The sequence below is a fragment of the Micromonas pusilla genome (assembly GCF_000151265.4).
Source record: "Micromonas pusilla CCMP1545 genomic scaffold MICPUCscaffold_3, whole genome shotgun sequence".
Classification (NCBI taxonomy): domain Eukaryota; kingdom Viridiplantae; phylum Chlorophyta; class Mamiellophyceae; order Mamiellales; family Mamiellaceae; genus Micromonas; species Micromonas pusilla.
Genome location: NW_003315884.1, coordinates 341,163 through 355,393, shown reverse-complemented (window position 1 = coordinate 355,393; position 14,231 = coordinate 341,163). Strand labels below are relative to the sequence as shown.

Sequence of the window (14,231 nt, the reverse complement as noted above, 5' to 3'; positions counted from 1 at the left end):
CGTCGCTCCTTTACGTACCGCGCGCTCTCGCCGCAACACGCAACACACCTCAACAAAGATGGCCGCCCCTTCCGCTATGTGCGTCGTCGAGACCGTCAACGGTCGCGAGTACAAGGTTCGCGACATGGCCATGGCTGACTTCGGGTGCGTCTCGATCGCGCTTTCTCCGGCCCCGCGCGGCGTTCTCGGCACCGGCGTCTGAGGGTCGATCGCGCGACGACGCGCGACGCGGACGCGCGCCGCGCGTCCGCGCGCGCGCCGCGCCGCCTTCGTCTTCGCGCGGTTCCGACGAGACGCGTTCTTCTCGCGCGCGGTCGCGCGGTCGCGCGGCCGGAACCGCGCGACGGCGGCCGTCGCGGCGCGGTCTCCGGGCCGCGGTCGCGCCGTCGCCGGCGTCGCTTTTCCGCCGTCGGTCCGAGATGTTCGATCGATGGATCGCGCCGCGCCGCGTCGATCCGGCCGTCGCGGCGTCGCGGTCGCGCGTCCGCGGCGTCGCGCCGCGCGTCCGCGGCGTTTGCTCCTCGCGACCGCGCGGTAGTCGATTCGCGCGCGTCGTCGCGCGTCGCGACGTCGTCGGTCGCCGTCGCGCGTCGCGGCCGCCGTTTCGTCGCGTTCGGATTCTCGCCAGCTGGCTGGCGGCCGAGGCCCTGCTCGGTCCCCCGGATGGGAATCATCGGATTATTCCTCCCCCCGCCGCCCGCCGCTGACGTCCGTCCTCTTCCCCACTCCCCGACGCCGTCCACCCCAAAAACGAAACGTCTCCCTTCAGTCGCATGGAGATCGAGCTCGCGCAGGTCGAGATGCCCGGCCTCATGTCCATGATCAAGGAGTTCGGCCCCTCCCAGCCGCTCAAGGGCGCGAACGTCTCCGGCTCGCTCCACATGACCATCCAAACCGCGGTGCTCATCGAGACGCTCGTCGCGCTCGGCGCTAACGTGAGGTGGTGCTCGTGCAACATCTTCTCCACGCAGGACCACGCCGCGGCCGCGGTCGCGCGCGACTCCGCCGCGGTGTTCGCGTGGAAGGGCGAGACGCTCGAGGAGTACTGGTGGTGCACCGATAAGATGCTCAACTGGGGCTCCGACCCGCTCGACATCATCGTCGACGACGGCGGCGACGCGACGCTCCTCATCCACGAGGGCTACAAGGCTGAGATCGAGTTCGAGAAGTCCGGCGCGATCCCGGACCCGTCCACCACGAACAACGCGGAGATGAAGCTCGTGCTCAAGACGATCAAGGAGAACCTCGCGATCGACCCCAAGCGTTGGCACAAGATCGTCGAGACGTGCGTCGGCGTCTCCGAGGAGACGACGACGGGCGTCAAGCGTCTGTACGAGATGCAGAAGGCGGGCGAGCTCCTCTTCCCGGCCATCAACGTCAACGACTCCGTGACCAAGTGCAAGTTCGACAACCTCTACGGCTGCCGTCACTCGCTTCCGGACGGCATCATGCGCGCGACGGACGTGATGATCGCGTCCAAGACGGTGTTCGTCGCCGGCTTCGGCGACGTCGGGAAGGGCTCCGCGCAGGCGATGAAGGCGGCGGGCGCGCGCGTGATCGTGTCCGAGATCGATCCGATCTGCGCGCTCCAGGCGGCGATGGACGGGTTCCAGGTCGCGCCCATCGAGGACTGCGTCAAGGAGGCGGACATCTTCATCACGACGACGGGTAACAAGGACATCATCATGGTGGAGCACATGAAGCAGATGAAGAACAACGCCATCGTCGGCAACATCGGTCACTTCGACAACGAGATCGACATGGCCGGCCTCGAGTCTTACCCGGGCATCAAGCACACGAACATCAAGCCCCAGTGCGACCGCTACGAGTTCCCCGACGGCCACGGCATCATCATGCTCGCGGAGGGCCGTCTCCTCAACCTCGGGTGCGCCACCGGTCACCCCTCCTTCGTCATGTCGTGCTCGTTCACGAACCAGGCGATCGCGCAGCTCGAGCTCTGGAACGAGCGCAAGACGGGCAAGTACGAGAAGAAGGTGTACGTCCTCCCCAAGCACCTCGACGAGAAGGTCGCCGCGCTTCACCTCGAAAAGATTGGCGTCAAGCTCACGAAGCTCAGCGCGGAGCAGGCGGCGTACATCAACGTCCCGGTCGAGGGTCCGTACAAGCCCGCGGCGTACCGCTACTAAGCGCGCGCGTGCGCAGCAATTCCGTTTGCGTTTCACGGATAAACGTTAGATGAAATACTACCACCGCTCGCTTATTAGTCTGGTCGAGTCCCACGGGGGGGTAGGCGCCGAGAGTCGAAGCTTTTATTAACGAGCTCGACGACGAAGACTCGGCGCCGAACACGGCACGCGTATTGTTTTCTTTGCCAACCCGCTATTCTTTGCTTTGTAATGAAGTTACCGACGTATAAATCAAATCGATCATCATCGAGACGAACGACGACCACGGCACTGCGTTCGCTATACACACGCGCGGCGGCGCGACCTCTCACCCGCCGAAGCCGTCTTCCACCGCCCCCCTGCCCCCCCCCTCGCCCGCCGCTACCGCTTCGGTCGCAACGCGTGCCACGCCGCCACTTTGTCGCGATCCGTCGGCGTGACGCGAATGAAATCCAACGACCGCACCTTCTGCAGCTGGTGCGGGACGTACATCCGGTAGTCCGCGCGCTCCTCGATCGGGTTCCCCATCGCGGTGAACTTCGACAGCTCCTCCAGCGCGCTCAGCTTGTCGATCTCGCGTATGCTCTCGATCTTATTCCCGTGGAGGTAGACGCAACTCAGCCTCGGGTACTTCAGGATCACGGGGTCTACCCTCGTCAGCTGGTTGTGCGACAAGTCCAGCCATCGCAGCTCGCTCGGGTCGTCGAGCACCGCGTCTAGGAACTCCTCGAGCCCCGCGAGGTCGCGCAGCGCGTTGTTGTTCAGCCGCACGCCGGTCGCGTTCAGGACGCTGCCCTTGGGGAGTTTCGAGTGATCCATCCCTTTCGCGATCCCCGCGAACGGCTTCCCGTCGTCCTCTAAGAACCCGGCCACGGACGTCACCTCTTTGTACGAGTAATCGAGCGGGAAACCCGCGGGCGGGCACTGCGCGCGGGGAGGAGGGACGACGACGGAGGGAGCGGGCGGTCGGAAGTCGGGTCGACGACGTGGGGTGACGAATGAATTATCGGATCACATTCGGATTATTATCGCATCGCATCGTCGTCTCGCTGCCGCGCGGTTTCGAGCGAGGACGACGGGACGAAGGCGCGCGGGGGACCATCGCGCGAGGGGACGCACCGACGCGCCGGGGGTGATCCCCGTGACCCTGCCGCCGCCGTGCGACATGCCGGGCCTTCGACGCCGCGCCGCGTCCTCGCGCGTCCGCGACTGCGGAGGGACGACGACCGGCACGACACCTCCGACGAATCCGACGAGGTGCAATTTACATTGGTTTTAAACCCATCCCTCGGTTTCAACATTTGATCGCTCTCCCTTTCAACTGACCGATGAACTTTTTTTGTAGACACAGGAATCGCCCGAGCGCGTAAAAAGCCACAAGCAGCCACATCAGGTTTTTCTCCGCGGACAACCCTCGTCGCCGCCGTCGCCGGCGCGCACACTCGCGCGACGCACGCCATGGCGCCCCTCACGCTCACCGTCGACGCGCTCACGAGCGTCGTCGGCAAGACGATGACGATCCTGATCAAGCACGCGGGCGTGGCGGACGAGATCGCCGTCGCCGCGGGCGCGCCCGAGGGCGGCGCGTGCTCGATCGACGCCCCCGACGCGGGCGGCGTCCTCGACGGGCTCGTCACCGTCGCGAAGTACGTCTGCTCGCGCTCGCCGCGCGCGGCGGTCCTGATGAACTCGAAAACGCCCGAAGGCGAGGCGTTCGTCACCGAATGGATCAACCGCGCGACGACGGAGTACGCCGCCGGGGTGACCCACGAGGCGTTCGACGCGCTGAACGAGCACCTCCTGCCGCGATCCTTCATCGCGTCCGACGCCGCGCTGTCGCTCGCGGACGTCCTCGCGTACGCGTCGCTCCACGCGCCGTTCATCGCGCTCGGCGCGGAGCGGCACAAGGCGCTCGTCAACGTCATGCGGTGGATGGACCACGTCGGCGCGGTCACCGGCGGCGATGCTTCGGGATGCTTCGGCCCGGTGCCCATCGTGCACCAAACGTTTACCGCGCACGGCGTGGAGGGGCTTCCGATGCCGGACCTGAGGGAGATCAAGGAGCGGTACGACGCGGAGGCGGCGGCGAGGAAGAAAGAAGGCGGCGGGAAGGAGGGGAAGGAGGGAAAACCGAAGAAGGAAGGGAAGCTCTCGAAGGACGAGAGGCGCGGGATCGCGCCGAAGAGCAAGGAGAAGAAGACGACGATGACGATGAGCGACGGGCGGGTCATCGCGCGGCCGGGGGGCGCGAAGAAACCCGAGGAGGGCGGCGAAGGCGGCGGCGGTGGCGGCGGCGCGGCGGAGGGCGGCGACGCGAAGAAAGAGAAGAAGGAGAAGAAGGAGAAAGAGAAGAAGGAGGCGAAACCGCAGGCGACGAAGAAGGCGATCGACGTCTCCGTGCTGGACATCCGCGTCGGGACGATCGTCAAGGCGTGGGAGCACCCCGGCGCGGATAAGCTCTGGGTCGAGAGCGTCGAGCTCGGCGAGGAGCGGCCGCGGCAGATCGTCAGCGGTTTGCGAGCGTTTAAGACCGAGGCGCAGATGACGGGCGCGCGCGTGCTCGTGCTCTGCAACGTCAAGAAAGGCCCGCTGCGGGAGGAGCTCAGCGAGGGGATGGTCATGTGCGCGTCAAACGCGGACCACACCGAGGTGGACTTCATCGTCCCGCCGGAGGGCGTCCCGAACGGAGAGAAGGTTGCGTTCGAGGGGTTCGACGGCGAGCCCGTCGACGTGTTGACCCCGAAGAAGAAGATGTTCGAGCAGTGCGCGGAGAAGCTCTCGACGGACGCGGACGGCGTCGCCAAGTACGACGGCGTGCCGTTCATGACGAGCAAAGGGCCGTGCGTCTCGACGCTCAAGAACGCGGCCATCAAGTGACGGATTTCGTTTCGACGCTTCATCATCTACGTAATACGATGCGATGCGAACCGCTAGACCGGGCGTCTTCTTCCGTTCCGCTGCGCGTACGCGTACCGCACCGCGCGCCACATACGGGGGATATGCTAAGTGTATTAAGCGACCGAGCGCTCGCCGCGTCACGCCTCGCCGCCGATCTCGACGTTGTCCAACAGCCGAACGTCCCCGTACTTGGCGGCGACGAGCACGACGACCTTGTCCCCCGCCGTCACCCTCTCCACCGGCCGCAACGTGAGCTGATCCACGACCTCGACGTAGTCCACCTCGCCGCCGGACATCGCGATCGCGTCGCGGACGATCGTCTGCAGCGACGACGCGAGCGCGCCGCCCGCCATGAGCGTCGCCTCGAGACCCCTCCCTTCCTTCGCCGCGTTGGCGTTGTTCATCACCGCGCCCATCTCAGAGGTCGTTCCGTACGAGCGAACGTCGGGGTGGAGTTGAAAGGCGTCAGATGGCGTTGAAAGGCGTCGCGGTCGGGTATTGAAAGCGAGGGACCCTGGGCGGAGAGACGCGCCGGGAAAAGTCCTTAAGGATCAGCGTTCACCACGCCGACGCGGTCGTACGGGGACCAGTGTATAGAACGCACCTCAGCGACGCACTCCAACGCGACGGAGACGGCGCGGCACGCGAGCCTGTTCTTCGGCGTGAGACGGACGTTCCGCGAGCTCATCGCGACGCCGTCTTCCTCGCGCATCAGCGGCACGCCCACGATCTCGATCGCGAAGTCCAAGTCGCGCGTCATGCGCTCGACGAGTCGCCACTGCTGGTAGTCCTTCTTGCCGAACACCGCGACGTCCGGGTCGCAGATGTTGAACAGCTTGCACACCACGGTCGCGACGCCGCGGAAGAAGTGCGGGCGCGTGATCGCGCAGAAGCCTCGCTGGAGGTTCTCCACGGTGACGTACGTCTCGTGCGGCGGCGGCGGCGGCGACGACGACGACGACGGCGACGGCGCGCTCGCCGTCGCGCCGTCGCCGTCGCCGTCGGACGCTTCGCCTCCTCCCGACGAATGTGACGTCTTCTCGTCGCTTTTCGCGCTCGTCGCGCTCCTCGCCCTCATCGCGTCCTCGTCCGCGGCGACGTACAGCCGCCTCGGCGCGAACACCGCGTCCACGCGCATTTCGCGCAGCTTCGCCGCGTCGCCTTCCTCGTCGCGCGGGTACGTCCCGAAGTCCTCGTTCGCGGCGAACTGCGCGGGGTTGACGTATATCGAGACGATCACGACGTCCGCGACCGCCTTGGCGCGACGCACGAGCTCGAGGTGGCCCTCGTGCAGGTATCCCATCGTCGGCACGAGCGCGATCCTGCGGCCGGCGGCGCGTTGCGCGCGCGACCACGCGCGCATCGTCGCGGAGGACTCGATGACCTCCATGTCGCGCCGCGACGACGCGCCGCCGCGATCCCCGAAATGATGAATATGCGCCGACGGATGACGAAAAGCGCGTGCGTCGTCGTCAACTCGTCATCATTTGTGCAGCGCACGACGCATCGCAGCGCGTCCTCCGCGGGCGCGATGGCGCGCGCGAAGCCGCCGAAGCCCCTCGACGCGCTCGCCGTCTTCACGCTCCTGCTCTCGCACTGCCTCGCGCTGCAGGTCGCGAAGGACGCGCAGCGATTGGTGGAGTGGCGGTCCCTCTTCTCCGCGCTCCCGACGATCCTGCTCGCGACCGCGATAATCCGCGCGAATCGCTCGCCCTCCTCCACGGGCCGCCTCGCGGACCTGTCGCACGCCGGCGTCCTCGTCCTCCTCGTCAACGGCTCGCAGAGCAACCACGTCCTGCTCGAGCTCGCGACGTGCGTCGCCGTCGCGATCGCGACGTGGGGGAAGGCGACGAGCTCCGGGGGGGCGGACGCGAACGCGCTCGCGGTCTCGTCGTCGCGTCGCGCCGCGGTGGAGGATCGACTCGTCCGCTCCTGCAGAGCGATCCTCTTCGCGCTCTATCTCTCCACCGGCGTCGCGAAGCTGAACGACGCGTGGCACGACCCGAAGACGTCGTGCTGCGTCGGCATGTTCGTCGCGGCCGCGTCTACGCTCGGCGTGAGCGCGAGCTTTTCATCCCCCGCGGTCCTTCGCGCGATGCCGTACGCGGCGACCGTGTTCGAGCTGTCGTTTCCGACGCTTCTCTGGGTCGCGTCCAGGTACCGCGACGACGCGTACGTCGTCCCTTGGCTCAAAGTGTCGTACACGCCGGTCGTGACGCGGCGTAAGCGCGCGAAGATCATCATGCGATGCCTGTGCGTCGCCGGCGCGGCGTTCCACGTCGTGATCGCGCTCCCGCCGCCGCCGATGTCCGCGTACCCGTTCAGGCGCGTTCTGTTGTACACTGGTTCCCGTACGACCGCGTCGGCGCGGTGAACGCCGATCCTTAAGGACTTTTGTCGTCGTCTCTCTCCGCCCAGGGTCCATCGCTTTCAATCCCGACACACCTCGACGCCTTTCAACGCCATCTGACGCCTTTCAACTCCACCCCGATATCATCGCTCGTATGGACCCTCGACCCTCAGCATGATCATGGCGCCGCTATACGCCGTCGCGTTTCGACCGAAATCCGTCGCGGCGGGCGCGCGGCGGCTGGCTCGACTCGCGCCGCCGCACGTCCGGCACCAGGCTGGCGTCGTCGTGCTAAGTTGGCTGCTCGTCGTGACGAGTGGGAGAGCGCGCCGCGCGGAGAAGCTGTTCGAATACCCGGCGTATTTCGCGTGGGAAGTCGGCGCGGCGTGGACGGTCGTCGCGTTCGCGTTCGTCGCGGCGTGCTCGGCGCTTTCGTTCTCGACCCTGAATCGCGATGAGCTCGCGGAGGAAACCGACGACGAGCACGAGAACGACTTGGTGGAGGAGCGATCCTCGACGCCGACGACGCCGCGAAGACGACTCACCGGCGCGATCGGCGAGCGAAGGACGGAGACGCCTTTGCGCTCGACGGAGAAGCGACGGACCGGGTGGCGGCGGGTGATCACCAACCGACGCGCCGGGACGCTCCCCGCGGCGTTCATCGCGGTGGCGTCAGGTGCGTTCTATACACTGGTTCCCATACGACCGCGTCGGCGTGGTGAACGCCGTTCCTTAAGGACTTTTGCCGTCGTGTCTCTCCGCCCACCCATCGCTTTCAATCCCCGCCCTCGACCCCTTTCAACTCCAACTGACGCCTTTGAACTCCACCCCGACGTCGCTTTGTATGGAACGACCATCAGCGTGCGCGTATCTCGGCGTGCGCACCTACCCCGCGTTCGCGATGTTCAGTAACCTCGCGATCGAGGGCGGGAGGACGAATCACTGGATCGCGCTCCACGTGTTGCCCAAAGCGCTGACGTGGACGGCACCCGATGCTGACGTGGACGTGTCGACGCTCGGGAACTACTACGGCGCGCACGTCGGGATCGTCGTATTAGACACCGACGTCGACGCGTTGAAAACCGCGCAGGTGAACCTCGCGCCGTTGCTTCCAACGCACGCGAAGGAGGCGTTACGTCGCGCGGGCGCGGACCTGGACTTTCACATCACCCCCCCGCCCGGGTCATGGCCGTACGGTCCCACGGAGGAGACGTTCCGGCCGTTCGCGCTGCCGCTCGCGGAGGCTCGTCGTCGCGTCGCCGGCGTCGTCGGCGGGAGATCGCCCGGGGACGGCTTCGTGACGTACCGGTGGGTCGCGGGCGGTCGCGTCGTCGGCGCGACGAAGACGATGAAGGTGGCGGGCGGGAAGGCGAGAGGCGGGGATGAGGTCTTGGCGAGGCCCTTGCCGCGGTGGCGAGCGTGGTTGCACCGGTATCGGTCGTTCTCCTTGGACGAGTCGCCGTGTCGGCATTAGACAGACGATGGATGTCATCCAGTTGAAGCGTCGCTCGGAGAGGCCGCGTCCCGCGCGCTGCTCCCCGCCCGCCCGTCGCGTCACGCGAGTAACACCTGTGAGCACCCGTCTTCGCCGTCGTCATTCCCCGCGCGCGGGCGGAGCGAGCGCCCCCCGCGGCCGGCGAGCGCCCCCGCCCTCCGGCGCGATGGACTTCTCCGAGCTCGAGAAGCGCGAGGGCGTGCGGTTATCGTGGAACGCGTGGCCGTCGTCGCGGATCGAGGCGACGCGCGTGGTGCTTCCGTTCGGCGCGGTGTGCACGCCGTGCCGCGCGATGCCGGAGATGCCCGTGCTGCCGTACGGACCCGTCGTGTGCACCGAGTGCAGCGCGGTTCTGAACCCGTACTGTATGATGGACTACCACCAGAAACGGTGCGCGCGTAAACGCGCCCTCCCGCGTCGCCGCCGCCGCCGTCGTCGCGGTCGATCGCGACCGCGATCGCGCCTCGCGATCGAATCCGCCCCTCCACGCCGAATCATCCATCGCGCGCATCCATCGACGGATCTCTTCCGTCGCGCCTCCTCGACCCGCCTTATTTATCGCCGACGCCCCAACCCGCCCGAAACCGCGCCCTCCCATAATCATCAATCAGATGGCAGTGCTGCCTGTGCAACACCGGGAACGCGCTGCCGCGCAACTACCACGAGATCAGCGAGCAGAACCTCCCCGCGGAGCTCTTCCCCGCGTACACGACGGTGGAGTACCAGATGCAGAATAAATCCCCGCGGCCGCCGTGCTTCGTCCTCGTCCTCGACGTCACGATGTCTCGAGAGGAGCTCCAGGACGCGAAAGACTCGCTCGGGCAGCTCGTCGCGCTGCTTCCCGAGGAGTGCTTCGTCGCGCTGGTGACGTTCGGGAGCACGGTGACGATTCACGAGCTGTGCGAGACGTCGCACGGGATGTCCAAGGCGTTCGTGCTGAGAGGCAACGACGACGTGGAGCAAGATAAGCTGAAGAAGCTGCTGGGGTTGGAGCTCACGCCGGAGGAGCACGCGTACTACGCGCAGAATAAGCAGCGCGGGTCGCACGTCGCCGAGGAAGCCGGCGCGATGAAACGCTTCGTGCTCCCGGTGAGCGAGTGCGAGTTTCAACTGCAAACCGTGCTGGACGAGCTCTCGCCCGATCCGTCGCCGACGGAGAAGGGCACGCGGCCGTGCCGGTGCACCGGCGTCGCGATCGCCGCCGCGCAGGCGCTCGTCGCGGAGTCGCACAGCGCGCAGGGCGCGCGAGTGATGGTGTTCACGTCGGGGCCGTGCACGCTGGGGCCGGGGACCATCGTCGGGCGGGACATGAGCGAAAACATCCGGACGCATCAAGACTTCGCGAAGAGCAACGCGAAGTATTGGAAGCAGGCGAACAACTACTACAACTCGCTGGGCGTTCGCCTCGCGACGCACGCGCACACGCTGGACGTGTTCGCGTGCTCGCTCGACCAGGTTGGGCTCGCGGAGATGAAGACCGCGGTGGATCAGACGGGCGGCGTGATGGTTCTCGCGGAGCAATTCCGAGCGGAGTCGTTCCGGCAGTCGCTGAAGCGGATGTTCCGACGCGACGAGAACGGGATGCTGGACATGTACTTCAACGGGACCTTCTCCGTGTTTTGCGTCCCGCAGGTCATGGTGCAGGGCGCGATCGGCCCGGTCAGCGCGCTCGCGGTCAAGTCGCGGTCCATCTCGGAGAACGAAGTCGGCCTCGGACAGACGACGAGCTGGCGATGCTGCGCGATGAACCAGAGCACGTCCCTCGCGGTGTACTACGAGATCATCAACCAGCACGCGAACCCCATACCCGCGGGGACGCCGTTCTACCTTCAGTTTTGCACCAGGTTCAAGCTGAGCGACGGGGAGATTCGATTGCGGGTGATGACCGTCGCGCGAAGGTGGGCGGAGAGCAGCGCCGCGCACGACATCGTGCAGGGGTTCGATCAGGAGGCGACGGCGACGCTGATGGCCAGGCAGGCGACGTTCAGGGTGGAGCACGAGGAGGAGTTCGACCTGCTTCGCTGGCTGGACCGGACGCTGATACGCGTCGGGTCGAAATTTGGGGAGTACGCGAAGGACGCGCCGGAGACGTTTCGCATGCCCGGACCGTTTGCGATTTACCCGCAGTTTATGTTTAACCTGCGTCGGTCGCAGTTTTTGCAGACGGCGAATAACTCGCCGGACGAGACCGCGTTTTACCGCCTCATGATGGGCCGAGAGACGGTTTTGAACTCGCTGGTCATGATACAGCCGACGCTGATGTCGTACACGTTTAACGGGCCGCCGACGCCCGTTTTATTAGACGTCGCGTCGATCACGCCGGATTCGATTTTGTTGCTGGACACGTTCTTCATGATCGTCGTGCACGCGGGGGCGACGATCGCGGCGTGGAGGAAGGCGAACTACCAGGACCAACCCGAGCACGAGGCGTTCAGGGAGCTCCTCGCGAAGCCGGTCGCGGACGCCGCGGCCGCGATGGCGATTCGGTGCCCGACGCCGCGGTTAGTCGAGTGCGACCAGGGCGGCTCGCAGGCGCGGTTTCTTCTCGCCAAGTTGAACCCGTCGTCGACGCACGCGACGAGCGGCTCCGGCGGCGTGGGGAGCTACGAGAGCGCGATCGCGGGCGGGGGCGGCGACGGCGGCGGGGGGTCGGAGATCATCCTCACGGACGACATCTCCATGAGCGTGTTCATGGCGCACCTCGCGAAGCTCGCGGTGCAGTCGTAGTAGCGTTCCGCGTCGTTCGCGTTTTGTTCAACGACGAAAACGTTCTAGTCACGACGACCGTCATCGCATCTCACCTCTCACTTCTCTCTCTCTCGCCACACCCAGCGCGCGACCGTCTCCGCGAGCGCGTCCATGAACGGCTCCGCGACGTCCGCGTACTCGTACACGTCGTCGTTCACGACCCCGTTCGCGTTCGTCTCTATCGCCGCCGCGAGGTAAAACGGATTTTTGTTTCTGTTTTCATCTTCGTCCTCGCCGCCGCCGATCCACTCGACGAACGCGTTGTCCACGCTGAACCCGAACGCCTGCCCGCACTTATTCGTGATCCTCACGCGGCTCCCGTCGCCCCCCACCGCGCGCGTCACGCCGTCCACGAAGAACTTGTTGTAGTTGTTCGGGAACGTCGCCGCGTCGTCGCGCGCGGACGGATCCGGCGAGTCGCGCGGCGACCCCGCGGCGGCGGCGAGAACGAACCGCCGGTGCGTCTCCGTCAGCTTAAAGTTCGACTCGTCGAACTCCGGGCGCGTGAGTCGTATCAGCGTGTCCTGGAGGCTCGCGAGGCTCGCGCGGTTGCGTGCCGAGCAGTCTAGCGGCTCGTCGACGACCGTTCCGTCCGCGGCGACGTGCGCCTTTCCGACGGACTCTCGCTTCGCGTCTCCGACCAAGTGGCCGCAGACGTCGTGCCTGCGACATAACACCCTCCGCCAGGCGTCCTCGTCGCCGTCTCGCCCGACGCGCGCCCATACCCCGGGGAAGGACCCGCCGTCGTCCGTTCCCTTCGCCTCGCTGAACAGTCGGTGGAGTATCCGCGGCCCTCGGAAGGGGGGATTCAAACTTTCCGAGTTGGCCCACTCCCACATGAGCGTCCTCCCCGCGACGTCGTAACACCGGTTGAACGCCTCGTTGTCGGAGACGTGAAACAACGCGGAGATCTCGCGGCGCATCGTCGTCGGCGCGGAGCACCCGAGCGGCGGCGCGGCGGCCGACTTCGGCGGCGGCGCGTCGTTCGACGCCGCGACCGGTGCCGTCCTCGATTCGAACGCGAGCGGGGTGTCGAGCTCGACGACGGCGACGCCTTGCGACGCCATCAGCTGCAGCTGAAACAGCGCGACGACCGCGCCGTAGATCTTGACCGCGCTCGCGGGGTAGAAGTACTCCGCGTCCGCGCGATACGCGCGCCGTCGCAGCGTCGCTCTCGTCGTCGTCGTTCTCGTCGTCGTCGTCGTCGTCGTCGCCTCGCAGGGTGCCGAGTGGGCACCGTCGTCGTCGCCGTCGCCGTCGCTCGCGGGTGCGACCTCGGTGAGGAGGACCTGGAGGCGGTATCGCTCCGGGTCCTCGAGCACGCTCGCGAGTCTCGGGTCCGCGCGGAGGATCGCGAGAAGCTCCGCGTCGTCGGGAAGCGCGGCGGGCGCCCCTCGCCCGGCCGCCATCGCGCCCGTCGATCTGACGTTTGATGAGAATGCTTCGCGAGCTGGACTGATGAAGTTTGGCAATGCCAATCATTCCATTCGCCCGCGCGCGCCGCACGCCTCGGTCTGACGATGCGCGGCCGCGTCGTCTCGCCTCTCCTGCGCGTCGCCGTCGCGTCCGTGACGGACGCGGCGGCGTCGAGCGACGCCTCGCGGCTCGCCCGCGTCGCGCGGTCCGCGGCCGCGTCTTCCTCCTCCTCCTCCTCCTCCTCCTCCTCCTCCTCCTCCTCGCGCCGCGCGTTCGCCTCCTCCTCCTCCCCCGCGGCGTCGTCGTCGTCGTCCGCCGCGACGCCGCCGGTGGACAAGATCCACATGCGCGGGATGGTGTTCCACGCGTACCACGGCGTCCTCCCCGAGGAGAAGACGCTCGGGCAGAAGTTCGTCGTCGACGTCGCGATGTCGACGTGCCTTCGCGCCGCGGAGGCGAGCGACGACATCGGCGACACGGTCGATTACGCGCGCGCGTTCGACGTCGTCAAGGGAGAGGTGACCGGGGCGTCGAGGGACCTCATCGAGTGCGTGGGCGGGCGCGTCGCGAGCGCGCTCCTTCGGACGTTCCCGAGCGTCGCGGACGTGCGCGTCGGGGTCAGGAAGCCGCACGTCGCGGTCGAGGGCGTGCTCGAGTCGCTCGGGGTGGAGGTTTTCCGGAGCAGAGTAGGCGATAGACTGCCGTGACGAATGAATCCTCAAACGATGCCCGTAACGAACCGCGCCGCCGACGTCGTCGTCACAGTCTCCCGCGCCCCCCTCCCCCCCCCCCCCGCCCTCCCCCCGCGCGCCGTCGGCATGCCCGGCATCGCCGCGGCCGCGCGCGGCGTCGCGAGCGCGCGCGCGCCGCGCGTCGAGGTCGCGTCGCGGACCCGTCGCGGCGTCGAGGCGATGATAGTCGGCCACGTCACGGCCCGGAGGATCCGCGCGACGACGACGACGACGACGACGACGACGACGACGACGACGACGCGCGCGTCGTCGTCGACGCGACGGCGCGTCGTCCCCGCCGCGCGCGCGTCCTCGGACGGCGAGGCGGTGCTCTACTCCTTCGGCGACGGCGGCGACGCGAAGAAGGTGGCGCCCTCGTCGTCGTCGTCGTCGTCGTCGTCGTCGACCGGTACCGGTGTCGACGACGACGTCGGCGCGGGGACGAAAACCAAAACCTTCGACGAGCT

General features: G+C 67.0%; 9 protein-coding genes across 9 annotated transcripts; 6 read left to right on the top strand and 3 right to left on the bottom strand.

Annotated features, from left to right (window-relative positions):
- Nucleotides 1-58: 58 nt before the first annotated feature.
- On the top strand, nt 59-2,383 carry MICPUCDRAFT_32138 (adenosylhomocysteinase; the record flags this gene model as incomplete). The annotated part of the gene is made up of 2 exons (XM_003057126.1): nt 59-144; nt 770-2,383. The coding sequence occupies 2 exons, from the start codon at nt 59-61 to the stop codon at nt 2,145-2,147; spliced, it is 1,464 nt and encodes a 487-aa protein (XP_003057172.1). The 3' UTR covers nt 2,148-2,383.
- Nucleotides 987-3,300, bottom strand: MICPUCDRAFT_70934 (leucine-rich repeat-containing protein). The gene is made up of 2 exons (XM_003056658.1): nt 3,246-3,300; nt 987-3,050 (listed from the first exon to the last, which is right to left on the bottom strand). The coding sequence occupies exons 1-2, from the start codon at nt 3,291-3,293 to the stop codon at nt 2,508-2,510; spliced, it is 591 nt and encodes a 196-aa protein (XP_003056704.1). The 5' UTR covers nt 3,294-3,300; the 3' UTR covers nt 987-2,507.
- A 1,205-nt stretch (nt 3,301-4,505) lies between these two features.
- MICPUCDRAFT_8179 (uncharacterized protein) lies at nt 4,506-5,003 on the top strand (the record flags this gene model as incomplete). Its single annotated transcript, XM_003057125.2, has 1 exon — nt 4,506-5,003. A coding segment is annotated over one exon (498 nt), but the record flags the coding sequence as incomplete, so codon positions are not given.
- A 158-nt stretch (nt 5,004-5,161) lies between these two features.
- On the bottom strand, nt 5,162-6,414 carry MICPUCDRAFT_15500 (uncharacterized protein; the record flags this gene model as incomplete). Its single annotated transcript, XM_003056657.1, has 3 exons — nt 5,162-5,396; nt 5,642-5,998; nt 6,128-6,414. 3 exons carry the CDS (start codon nt 6,412-6,414, stop codon nt 5,162-5,164), a joined length of 879 nt encoding a protein of 292 aa, XP_003056703.1.
- A 141-nt stretch (nt 6,415-6,555) lies between these two features.
- Nucleotides 6,556-7,398, top strand: MICPUCDRAFT_38598 (uncharacterized protein; the record flags this gene model as incomplete). The annotated part of the gene is made up of 1 exon (XM_003057124.1): nt 6,556-7,398. The coding sequence occupies one exon, from the start codon at nt 6,556-6,558 to the stop codon at nt 7,396-7,398; it is 843 nt and encodes a 280-aa protein (XP_003057170.1).
- A 156-nt stretch (nt 7,399-7,554) lies between these two features.
- Nucleotides 7,555-8,848, top strand: MICPUCDRAFT_56028 (uncharacterized protein; the record flags this gene model as incomplete). The annotated part of the gene is made up of 2 exons (XM_003057123.1): nt 7,555-8,050; nt 8,235-8,848. 2 exons carry the CDS (start codon nt 7,555-7,557, stop codon nt 8,846-8,848), a joined length of 1,110 nt encoding a protein of 369 aa, XP_003057169.1.
- Nucleotides 8,849-9,035: 187 nt separating this feature from the next.
- MICPUCDRAFT_56027 (uncharacterized protein) lies at nt 9,036-11,596 on the top strand (the record flags this gene model as incomplete). Its single annotated transcript, XM_003057122.1, has 2 exons — nt 9,036-9,259; nt 9,481-11,596. The coding sequence occupies 2 exons, from the start codon at nt 9,036-9,038 to the stop codon at nt 11,594-11,596; spliced, it is 2,340 nt and encodes a 779-aa protein (XP_003057168.1).
- Nucleotides 11,597-11,673: 77 nt separating this feature from the next.
- On the bottom strand, nt 11,674-13,026 carry MICPUCDRAFT_56026 (uncharacterized protein; the record flags this gene model as incomplete). Its single annotated transcript, XM_003056656.1, has 1 exon — nt 11,674-13,026. The coding sequence occupies one exon, from the start codon at nt 13,024-13,026 to the stop codon at nt 11,674-11,676; it is 1,353 nt and encodes a 450-aa protein (XP_003056702.1).
- A 339-nt stretch (nt 13,027-13,365) lies between these two features.
- MICPUCDRAFT_9009 (uncharacterized protein) lies at nt 13,366-13,719 on the top strand (the record flags this gene model as incomplete). Its single annotated transcript, XM_003057121.1, has 1 exon — nt 13,366-13,719. A coding segment is annotated over one exon (354 nt), but the record flags the coding sequence as incomplete, so codon positions are not given.
- Between the last annotated feature and the right edge of the window lie 512 nt (nt 13,720-14,231).